This window comes from Lygodium microphyllum, chromosome 27 (genome assembly GCF_053477565.2).
Source record: "Lygodium microphyllum isolate KBCC chromosome 27, Lygodium_microphyllum_v1.1.10, whole genome shotgun sequence".
Taxonomy (NCBI): domain Eukaryota; kingdom Viridiplantae; phylum Streptophyta; class Polypodiopsida; order Schizaeales; family Lygodiaceae; genus Lygodium; species Lygodium microphyllum.
Genome location: NC_141161.1, coordinates 38,624,985 through 38,637,432, shown reverse-complemented (window position 1 = coordinate 38,637,432; position 12,448 = coordinate 38,624,985). Strand labels below are relative to the sequence as shown.

Sequence of the window (12,448 nt, the reverse complement as noted above, 5' to 3'; positions counted from 1 at the left end):
TTTACTGGCTGCAGGTCTTGTATGAATTTGAGTGTCCTATTCTTCTTAGGAACTATGAACCATCTGTTGGAATATGGAGTTGAAGATGGCTCTAAAATCCCCATCTTGATCCGCTTATTCAAAAGCTCTATCAATTTGGGCAAGTGAGCTCTTAGTACAGGAGTAGGCCGTAGATTCCAAGGGACATGCGGAATGGTAAAAATAACCATAGGCGTCACAACCCTAAGATCAACGCATCCAATCTCATGTGGAAAGAAAGCAAAAGCTTTTTCATGTTTGCATAACATCTCTTCAAAATATCTTACCTCTTTAGGAAGCAGAAAATCTTCGGTTCCAATCTTCATCTCTTTCAATGTCTCAGCTGAAAACTTATGTCCAATATCTGCAGGATCACGTAAAGGAGGTTGCATAGCAGCTCTCCTAATCATCTCATCATTGTCCAAAGATAGCGGTCCTGCAACTAGTCTAACCTTCTTGTCAATTGTCTTATATTTTGTTTGGACTATGGCTTTATTGTTACAACCTGCAAATTTCAACCCTCCATGAAAATACCCTGGTAAACACAAATTTTGTTGTGTATAAACAGCAATATCTAACTCTTTTTCTTGAAATATGTGAGCAAGGAATACTTTTTGTTGAGAATCCTCAGCACCCAAATTCTTTTGAAGTATGAAATCAGCAATTTCACAATACATCGCTAGAGAATGGACCTGTAAAACATACGACAACTCTTGATTGTTAGCATTTAGCAATATCGAAAGTTCTTCCATGGTATCTGAGCATGAAAGGACATCATAGAGACCATCAGAGTTGAGAAGCCGTCACCTCTTTAAATGGTAAGGATGTTGATCTACTAGTAGCTGAAATGCTTGTTTCAGAAGCACTGGGTGGTTGTAAATCAGAATAACTTCATGGATCCCTAAATCAAAGTGGAACAACGCAGAAGCATGAGATCCCTCCAAACCATCGACGTTGTTACAAGACTTTGGCATCCTTCTCAGAAGTTGTTTCTCCTTTTTTAATTTTTATAAGAGCATAAGCAACTGGCAAAGTGCCCTAACAAAAATATGCCGTGGAATAGAACTTCGTGCTCATCCACTCATAATTTGAGATCAAATGCAATGTCGAATCCATGATATGCTATCAATCAATCGATGTTCACGCAAAAATTATGAATGCACCGAGGAGAATGTAACTAACTATAGGTGCTCGTGCATCTTACAAATGTAAACACAAAAGATACATACACAACGGAAAACAAATTCCTAATGACGTTGACTATTGTTTTCAAATTCTGGGCGGAAAATTCCGCCCTCAGATTTGCAGTGGTGGACGTGCATTGTCACGACAGCGTGCAGGGCTGAGATAGGCTGTGTGTAAAGGCTGCATGGGGGGCTGCATGCAGGACTGCATGTAGGATTGTGTGCAGGCTGTGCGGAGAGAGAGGCTGTGTGCAGCTGGCGTAATGAGAGAGGGTGCAGCAGAAAATGCTGCGGCTGAGGTGGCTGGAGCGACGGTGGCTGTGAGTAGCAATGCCATGAGGGACTCCACATGTCGGATTTGGTGATGGAACCGATGCAACAGTGGCAGCAAGGCTGACGTTACAATGGCTTTGTTACCACTGTTGGATCGAATGGGCAACTCAATAGACAAGAAGTGGAGTGAGAGTGAGAGGAGACACACAAAGAAGCGTGCAAGAGTACCTTTCCTGAAAATGAATGATGAGAAAAGAATGTATGAGGTACAACCCTGAGGCTATACAGACCTACACACTGAAGTGTCTTCACATGGGGAAACAACCCCTCCCATACAAGAAGGCTAAAAAGTGCCCATGAATAGGGTGTGTTCACACCATGACTCCGAAGAAAATACAAGGTGTATTTAACAATGGTGTTGTCTGGAGATGGCTTCAAAGTTGAAATGGAATACTTGTAGTTGCCTTACACAGGGCTGTGCACAGTGCATGTTCCAGAGTTTTGTTTCCTCATACTATTGAGTATCCTCAGCCTTATGGAATCACTTACCCCAAGGTTCTTTGTCATTTTTAAAGGATGAATTGCAGGAACCATTTTACTACTTAAGAACTTGACTTCATATCTCAGTTCTGTGATGACAAAAAACAGATGGACATCTCAAATTTTATCAGAACCAGTGTCTTACATAAAATCCCACCTGTTGTACAATATTGATGACTGCAGATGGACTGAATGTTAACCGCAGCTTTCTGGGGCGCTGTTCAAGCTTATTGAATGAAAGAGTGCATGAATGTAAGGTGTGCATGCATGTATTTTCTAAGAGCTGCATTTCATCTGTTGCAGGCAACAAATCACCTCAGGGATTTTGGAGAGATTGAACATATTGTTGATCCAAACTTGCAGACCTATAATCCTGAAGAGCTTACTGTTGTTGGCAGCCTTGCACTTGAATGCCTTCAGTCAGGTATTTCAAGGCCACTCACAATGCAGCAGGTAGCTGTCCATTTGAGTTCTTCGCTCACTTCTGCAAAAGAACCTTTTGTGCCCAAGTCATCTCAATTGTTATGGGCAGAGCTGGAGATTTTGTCACAAGACTAAGCTGTCTGGTCTTATTTGGAGGCCTTTTTGAACTCATTGAGATGTTGTAATATAAACTTGATCAAATCCGTAGGTATTTCAGAATGGCATAAGTTACTCACATGCTTGAAAATGTTAGTTATGTATATATTGTATTAGCAGAAAAGTTGCAAATATCATAATCTTTATTTTTTTTCATTGCGTTATTTCTTTTTGGTGTTTTTTCTTAACTTAGTTCTGGTCTGCACCATTGTGACATGGTTTGCACCACTGTGAGGTCCCTAGAAATAATTCTTCTATCCTTACGATGTGATACAGCTATCAAATTTTAGCCTTGTATTATTGTTTCTTTATCTTCGGGAAGTTGCAGCAGCCTTATGAGCAATATTTCATTCTGCATGGACTTGATGAATTTGAGTGCTGCTCTCTATCATCATACTACCTAGGAATTGTATATTCATGGAGGTTGTCAGGTTGTACTTACTGTGTCTACTTTAGTGTTGAGCTTAATGGACTCCAAGTTACCTAGAAGTTTGATTATTCTCGTGAGGACTTTACAACCAGTTAGTTGTCACCTCAATGGCGGCTTTATAGCCACCATCTGTATACCCGTTCCTAAGATCACAATCAGGTATGGATTGAATCTTCAAAAGCCCTTTTGAATATAGGGGCTGTTCTTTATCTTGACAAAACATGAATTTCTGTAAATGTCTTGTGTGTGAAGCAATTGTTCAAGAAAAATCCAGACTGAGTTTGTTTATCACTTCTACTTTAGACCATGCAGCAACTGATTGGTAAATTCAGTCATCAGGTGTGTCAATAAGATACTGGGTATTATGGCTTTGCTCTAAGTGTGTTTTGAACATTTCTTCAATCTGGAACAAATGCATGCAAAGATTTTAATGTAACATTCCCAATAACTGGAGCTGCAGGTGTTAGTCTTGACAAACTACCCAATGTAATCTACTCGGATATTTCTTCTGGTGCTCCTCTGCCACCCAAGAACTGGTAGGCTTTCAACTAAGGTTATGAATGCATTTCACAAAATAACAATCCTGCATTAGTTTGGCAATTAAAAAATATCCTCTACACCCAGTTTTTGCAATTGGATTGATAACTAAATCTCTGATTTTTTGCACATTGCATTCTATCTTCTTTTAAAGAATATGGTAGATGTTTGCTGGATGATTGGGCTACACCCAACCTTTTGAACTTATTTAAGTTAAGGTGCCCAAATGTAAGCGTGAGCTTTTAAGCATTGTTGGTTGCTTCTTACTAAGACCCAAGAGAAGATTTTTGAACCCAAAGAGTATATTCAAAAACTAACTTCTTGGAATCATTATCACTTACCCAATCTAAGTCATAGTTCCTCACAAGAGAACTTCTAGAACTATATCTAATAACATAGTCAAGAGTTCCCTTCAAGTATGTAAGTGCCCATATCCCAACTTTCCAATGATTTTCTCAAGGTTTGTTTGAATATGCTCAAAATATCAACAATAAAACTCATATCTAGCCTAGTGTTGTACAAATACATGAGACTATCGACCAACCTCTTGTACCTCCTAATGTTTGCTAGTGCTTATGTATCCTCGATGCTAACTTCTCATTGAACTCCATAGGTGTAGCTATCATATTGTACTTGGTCATGCCAAATACTTTAAAGTTCTTCCATGCATATTTCTTTTGAGAGAAGAAGATTTTATCGACAAACTTCAATCCCCAAAACATAGTGTAACAAGCCCAAGTATATCATTTTAAACTTGGAGCACAAAGCCTTTTGAGTTTGATGGATCATATTTCATAGTCACCTATAATAATAAGGTCATCCACATATAGGACAACCACCTAAGACTTTTCACCATATATATACACACAAGAGTTAAACATTTGAGGTATAAAATATGAATCTTTACTTATTTACCATATTGTAAATATCAATATTCTTATATTATATTATATTGTATTTCTAATAAAATTATAACAAAACTATGAAAGAGATGATTAATTCATAAATACACTTAATAAATAGTAATAAATGTTCAATAAACAAGCACCAAATTGTATCTAAAATTTAATAATTCATATTTTTTATAATATTTTTAGTATAAGAAAATGGTGAGTTGCACTTTATTATTGTAATTGTTAAAACCAAAATGAGCATATTTAGAAGTAAAAAATTATTTATATCCATTAAGTAATGATTTATGTAAAAGAAAATAATAAAACATTATTTTATTACAAGGTTAATGATTACAATGTTCATAACAAGGATAATATAATAATACGATACTTTTTCTTATATGACTAACGAAATTTTTAAAATTCTATTCGTTATTAGAGTAATAATTTCATAATAATAAATTGAATGAAACATTTACATAGTGTGTATTGATTATTCATCATATTGAAGGAGTTCAAAGGGACATGGGATTCGATCCAAAGGCAGCTAAGCAATCATAGAGGCAATCGACTAGTGCTCACAAAAAACTTTTTTTCCATCTAATGGAAAAATGGGAGAGGTTGAGACCTAGCTAGTTTTAAGGGAAAAATAAATGGTTTTATAACTAAAATGACAAAAATATAGAAATTTTCATCAAGTCAAATTTCAATTTCAATTGGGTTTAAAGAAATCCAATCGGTTTAAAAAGTAGTAGAAGATGATTTTCTGTAAACATTATAACCAAGAGGAGGGTGGAGAGAGAGCCTTATCATGAACATGTCCGTACACTGATATGGGAAGTGTGTGTGGTGAAGGCTATTACCACCTTACTATGTGTGAGAGGCTTTAGCATGAGATCAATTGGAGGCTACATTACACTCCACTCACGAGACACTTTGGCATGCTCCATGTAGAGGACGTACCTACCAAAGTATAGATGCATAGTAGGGAGCAATATGGTGATGTGTTGGAATGTGTGTTTGCTAGTCGATTTAGAGGTCCTTTGGTAGCACTTTGAGGAAATACATGTTACATGATAGCTCAAAGGTGGTGGTGGGGGAGGGAGGGGTCACTCACAAATATGTAAGCATATCATGTGGGTTCAAAAGAAGGGATTTTTAAAATACCATTTTTATACATTTTTTACGTACAAAAGGGTACCATATAAAGGGGCCATTTAAAGATCGAATAGAAAAGGGGTGTGTTTTATTTCTAAAAAATTCACAGATAAGGGTATTTTCAAGTAGGCTTTGAATGCATGTGATATAGAGAGTTTACATATAGTAATCCTGCACCCCCCCCCCCCCCCCCCCCCCCAAGAGATGCTTCATGTAGCAAAGGGTTCTCACATAAGCATCATATTTTTGTATTGTGGCTCACACTCTACATTGATTTAATGGCTCATACTCTAAATAATACAAAAGTGATAAGAATAAACCATATGTGTAATGTAATGCTTATACAATAGTCCTATTATATGACACTTGTTGTGTAATGTGTGTGTGTGTGTGTGTGTGTGTGTGATACACAGTCATTAACACTTGGTCTCTCATCTATTCTCTCTTCCAATCATATACACTTATTTTCTCACTCTCCTTCTACGTGTAAAGAATTGGGAGAATGGTTGGTGCTTTACACGGGTTTTAGTAACAACTAGGATACTTTACATCTAAGATATGCTTCATGTGGTGCACACGCACGCACGCACACACAATGTGTGTGTGTGGCCTACAATGGCTTGTGAGCAATGCATATAATGTTATATAGAATATATATAATAATATGTTAATAGTATGAGAATACTTATTTTACAATATATGGTAGGAATATATATTGCACTAACAATATAATATGTATTATATCGTATATTATAAAATTTTATCATACATTAATACAATATATATGTAATAATACAATTTATCTTGATACATATTATTCATATAATAATTGATGCTTTAAAATACATATATAATAACATAATATGTACATAATAATATATAAATGATATTACAATGAGATAATAATAAATTAAAAATATATAATATATAATATATTATGTGTAAATATTATCATGTTATTTATTATATAATTATATTAAAATAATAAAGTGATATATTAATAATATATGTATAAAAATATAATATGATAGAATTTGTCAATAATATGGTAACACGCATTACATAATATGTATCGATACAACAATGATCAATACTATGTTAAATATATATGTTATAAATAATTCATTATATAAAATAAAATTTATTGTATAAATTTTAATGATAATATGTATTATATAAATAATTTAATCATGAATTTCTATCATAGATGTTAAAATAATTTGATCCTTCAATGATGTTTAAAGCAATAACACACTATTTTAAAATAAAATATAGCATTTGCACTTTAATATTCTTATGTGGTTTGATTCTTATATCATTTTTAAATTAGATCTACTAAGCCATTTATTTGATAAGTATTATTTTTAACTTATAAAAATATATACCATAATGAATGTTATAATAAAACATCACCTTACAAAAAGTTCATTAACTAAGTAAAGATTATTAACTTCATACTTTTGGATAGTTCATTCTAAATGGTATTCAATTATCTACTTTAAATTATGTCCCTCCTTTCTCTATTTTATATATGTGTGTGTATACACACACATTTAGTACATGTGTTTCCATTTTTGTGCTAAGTGCGTATCCTCTTTGATCCTCTCATCATTTTTCTCTTATCTTCTTTATTTTTTTATTGTGAGTCCCGTGTCTCTCATCTTCTTTCAACTCATATGTGTGCATGTTGTGTATGTATGTGTATACACATGCATGCATATAAGTGCATGTTTTATAAGTTTGTATCCATCCCGTCTTCTTTTCTCTATAATCTCTCTTCTCCCTTTTATAGTTCTCTCTCTCTCTCTCTCTCTCTCTCTCTCTCTCTCTCTCTCTCTCTCTCTCTCTCTCTCTCTCTCTCTCTCTCTCTCTCTCTCTCTCTTGTGTTTGATTTTTTAAGTCCCCCCCTCTCCTCCTCTCCCTCCCCTAGACACACTCTCTCCTTTTTTTCTCTCATATGTTTGCATATGCATGTGCATGTGTGTATGTGTTTGCACATATGCATCTATGTGCACATGTATATGTGTGGATGTATGTTGTACGCATATTTTTATAGTATATATACATTTGTGGGTGTTTTAGAGTATGTGCACATTGCGTGGACATGTTCGACCATTTAAATATATAATCACATCTAATCTTATATGTTCATTTAGAAAAGAAAAGAAATTCATGAGAGAGAGAGAGAGAGAGAGAGAGAGAGAGAGAGAGAGAGAGAGAGAGAGAGAGAGAGAGAGAGAGAGAGAGAGAGCTTTTCAATGGCTCACCTATTCTTTTTATTATTATATAACCCTTGAAGAAAAATCCTTGCGAGCCTCTCCTCCTTGTGCCACATAGACTCAAGAACATTCTATTTTGTTTGGGATCCCCAAAGGTAAACATCCAAGTAGACATGCCGACTTACCTATCTTGCCCCCCATGCACTACAAGGATATAGGAGAATAGTGATGGCCATTTCTGACGCATATTATCGGTGTCGCTATTTACATTGCAAATAGTGACGCAAATAGCGACGGTATTGAGATAAAAAAAGCGCGTAAGAGCGAAAGAGGGAGCGAACTACATTGTGAGTTTGAGAGGGAGAGGGAGAGAAAGAGGGAGAAGGAGAGCTTCTCACCGCCACTGCCGCCATTTGCGAAGAAGAGGTGGAAGTGTACAAAGGGCGAAGAGGAGTCGCTGTCGCGAAGAGGAGCTTCCGAATCCATCCTCGGACCTTTGCGGTGAGTGCATTGCTCCCTCTTGCTTTGTTTTTTGTTTTTTCTCATTTTCTTTTGCTTGTTTTTGTTAAAAATGATGTGTCCTAAGAGAGAAAGAGAGGAAATGAGAGAGGGAGAGGAAGAGAGAAAAGGAAAGAAGGAACGAGAGAGAGAGAGGGAATAAACATGAAACATAATAAAGAAAGAGAGAAAGAGAGAGGGAGGGAGAGAGGAGAATGAATGGATACAAAATAGAGGGTAAGATCTTGTTATTTAATTTCTTCTTTTCTTGTTTGTTGTAGTAGCAGTAGTATTTCTCTAATTTCTTCTTTTCTTGTTTGTAGTGGTAGTGATAGTAGTAGTAGTGGTAGTGGTAGTGGTAGTGGTAGTGGTAGTGGTAGTGGTAGTGGTAGTGGTAGTGGTAGTTTAATTTCTTCTTTTCTTGTTTGTGGTAGTGGTAGTAGTTCTTTAAAATTTTTTTTTGTGTGGTAGTAGCAGTAGTTGCATCAGCAGCAGCAACATCAGTTCTTTAATTTTTTCTTTTCTTGTTTTTGGTGGTGGTGGTGGTAGTAGTAGTAGTACTTTAATTTTTTATTTTCTTGTTTTTTGTAGTAGTAGTAGTACTAGTTCTTTAATTTCTTCTTTTCTTGTTTTTTTTTTGTAGTAGGAGAGAGAGAGAGAGAGAGAGATGTTTTGTTAAAGGTGTACCTTGGGTGTGTTGGATGCTTCGGGAAGGCGAGTAGTAGTAGTAGTGGTGGTGGTAGTGGTGGTGGTGGTGGTAGTAGTAGTAGTAGTAGTAGAGAGAGAGAGAGAGAGAGAGAGAGAGAGAGAGAGAGAGAGAGAGAGAGAGAGAGAGATGTTTTGTTAAAGGTGCACCTTCGGTGTGTTCGAGAATGCGAGTACTAGTAGTAGTGGTGGTCCAGTGCAATACCACGGTGGGACGGGGGAAACACTCCGACATATGGTAGCTATTTCCTCGTCCCAATACATAGCATATTAGACTTTACATACTGTAGGCCCATCCATAGGCATGTGGAGTCTTTATATTCATTAATTTTGTTGAGTTACAAGAGAAGATATCCCTTCTCAAACAATTTAGGAAAGAAAAAAAGAATGATAACAAAACCAAATTGTTTGTCGTAATGTAGACCAAATGGAAAACGATGATGGTCGTGATGTTCAAGATTGCGAGGCGTATCTTAATCAACGTGTCCCATGTCCTTGTTCTCAATGTAAGTTGGCAATTAGACGAAAACATCGATTGTCTATGGAACACGTACGATGCTTCGACGAGTTTCAACTAGAGATCATTGATCAGGCGATCTCAGATTTTGAGCAAACGGTAAGAAGAGTGTATATCAATCATGCATTGTATTCGCAAACTAATTGAATATCATATACAAAAACACTGGATGTAGCCGTAAAATTTATTACAGGAAGGTGACGTCTCATCCCAAGGAGGAGTGCACCCTTTGTGGCCAGTTGAAGAGTTCGTAGGTATGCGATGGATGGAGTGCCTAAGCCAATCCACCACTTGGAAGGTACTACCCAATCTATACCATCAATACCAGAGGAGAGAGGCAGTCTTTCGAAAATTTCTACAATCTTAGAGCCTGAGATGGAGGCAATGATCGATGCATTGATGGCCATGGATGTCGAGACATCTGATCCGCTTAGAGAGGAAGCATCCATACCATTATATTATGGGTGACGAGTATCTTGCCTGAAGACACTGCTTGCACTCCTAAGTGTGCAAGAAAAATACGGGTAGAGCGATGCGAGTGTGACCGAGTTGTTTAGGTACCTTCTACGTACGCTTTGTTGATTTCTTTTCGGCACTATCATTTAAAAAAATTGTGCTTTTTGAAGGTGTTTTATGATTTTTTTTCAAGTTACTAAAGTATCATATATTACTACTTACAAATATCATACCTAAGTCTCGTGATGATGCGCGACATGTTTTACAAAAGCTTGGCATGGACTATAACAACATCCATGCATGTATCAATAATTGCGTACTGTTTCACGGAGAATACAAGACTATGGAGACATGTCCAAAGTATGGTGCTCACAAGTATCGACATGACTTGCAAGCTGTGCCCCTTTACACGATCCGTGGGTGAAGCACCCTTAAGAAGGCACTTTAAGGAAGCTTCTTAACATTTTTTTTTCTTTTGTTTCTTGCCTTCTGACAGGGAGGGCATCATGCTGAAGATGGGGAGGAAGACGAGAATGATGATGAATATTAGGTGGGGGGGAGGGGCAACAATTTCAGGTGGAAGTGGGGGAGGGGCGGCATTGCTGAACACGGGGGGGGAGGGGCTCTCCTGCAAATGACGAGGGGGGCTGCTGTCCACGAGGTAGGGGAGAGCTCCCCTTTTAAAATGGGGGGGGGGGGGGGGGGGAGGGGTGGTTTATGGGGGGGGGAAAGACGGCCATTAACGGCCGCCACCCCTTCCACCTGGGGGGCTGCATGCCCCCCCTTCTCTCTCATTACTCCCTCTCTTCCTCTCTTTCCCCGCCATGTTGTCGGCAGGGGAGAGAGGGAGAGAGTAAAAAATTTTGAATTAAATTTAATAAATTTTGAAAAGGAGGGGGGGTTCTCATGGGGGAGGCATAGGGGGGGAGGTATTACATCGTCTCCCCCTTAGAGGAATCAAGATGTCCTCATCTCGAGAAGACTTGGGGGTATTGTTGGTTGAGAGTATTTTCATCCATCGAGGTGGCATCCTCTTCTGGATAATCTTTCCATTGGATGAGGTATTCTCTCAAGGTCCTTAATCTCAAATGCCTCTCCCGAACATCCAGGATTTTATCAGGCCATAGCTCAAGGACTCCTTGGCTAGGCATTATAATTTGCTGATAATCAAGTACATGATTCAGATTAGGTAGATATTTTTCAATAGGCTAACGTGGAATACATTATGAATCTTTAGAGTTGCGGGCAGCTGTAGTCTGTAAGCATTAGGCCCTAAGCACTTGATGATCTTATAAGGTCCACAATACCTCAGACTTAGCTTCTTGTACTCTCCCAAGGATAGTGAACTCTTTTTAGGGCGTACATGGATGAAGACCATATCACCTTCGACGAAGGATCTGTCTTGCCGTTTCAAGTCAGCGTAAGCCTTCTGTCTATCCTTGGCAGCTTGAATGTCTTGTCTTATTGATTTGATTTGATCATCCATGTCTTCCAGCTTCTGTCTTGAATCTTCTACCCTCAAAGTTGGATCCGAGAAGTTCAAAGGGGTACGACAATCATGCCCATACAATGCTTGGAAAGGGGTCATTTGAATACTCTATTGGTAAGAAGCATTGTAGGCAAACTCCACCAGTGGTAAGTATTGAATCCACTTTTTGGTTTCGCGACAATACTATGCCCTAAGCATATCTTCAATGACTTGATTGACTCGTTCTATTTGACCATCAGTTTGGGGATGGTAAGTTGTGCTCAAATAGAGTTGAGTTCCAATAGCCTCAAAGATAGCCCTCCAGAAGTGTGACATGAAAAGAGAGTCACAATCACTATTGATTCTTCTGGGTAACCCATGAAGTTTGAATATTTCCTTGATGAATAATCTTGCGATGTCTGAGGATTTATAGTTTGTCTTGACAGGGATGAGATGTGCGACCTTGGTGAGCATATCTACTACAACCATAATAGAGTTATATCCTCCCTGAACTTGGGGTAAGCCAACAATGAAGTCTATACTAATGAACTTCCATTTTATTTGGGGAATGTTTAGTGGTTGCAATTTCCCAGGCATTTTAACATGTTCTGCCTTAATGTGTTGACAAGACAAAAATTTCGTGAAATATTTGAGTACGTCTCCCTTGAGCCTTTCCCAATAATAGCTATTTCTAACCGCATTATGGGTCTTGGCATAACTAGGATGCCCTGAGAAAGGGGAGTCATGGTCTTCCCACAGTATCTTCTGCTTGAGAGTTTGGCTTGCAGGGATACATAATCTTGTCCTAAAGTAGACAAGTCCATTACTGATGGAGAATTCTTGATACTTCCTCTTTAGCTTCGGGTCTTGATCCTTGATGGGGATCTCCCTTAGCATTTCTTGATAGATTGGGTCATGATATGTCTCTTCTTTTGCTAGCTCAAGAATCGGGTTGTTTGGCATTGATACCTTT

At 37.7% G+C, this 12,448-nt stretch overlaps 1 protein-coding gene across 2 annotated transcripts in view; it reads left to right on the top strand.

The window, feature by feature from the left end:
* LOC148012226 (protein MALE DISCOVERER 2-like) overlaps positions 1-2,743 on the top strand; it is a 58,214-nt gene extending 55,471 nt beyond the window's left edge. For both annotated transcript variants that reach the window (XM_087669812.1, XM_087669813.1), the window contains exon 12: positions 2,319-2,743. In XM_087669812.1, the coding sequence (XP_087525938.1) occupies positions 2,319-2,573 (255 nt within the window). In that variant the 3' untranslated portion in view covers positions 2,574-2,743. The remainder of the gene's footprint in view (positions 1-2,318) is intronic.
* Positions 2,744-12,448: the final 9,705 nt, after the last annotated feature.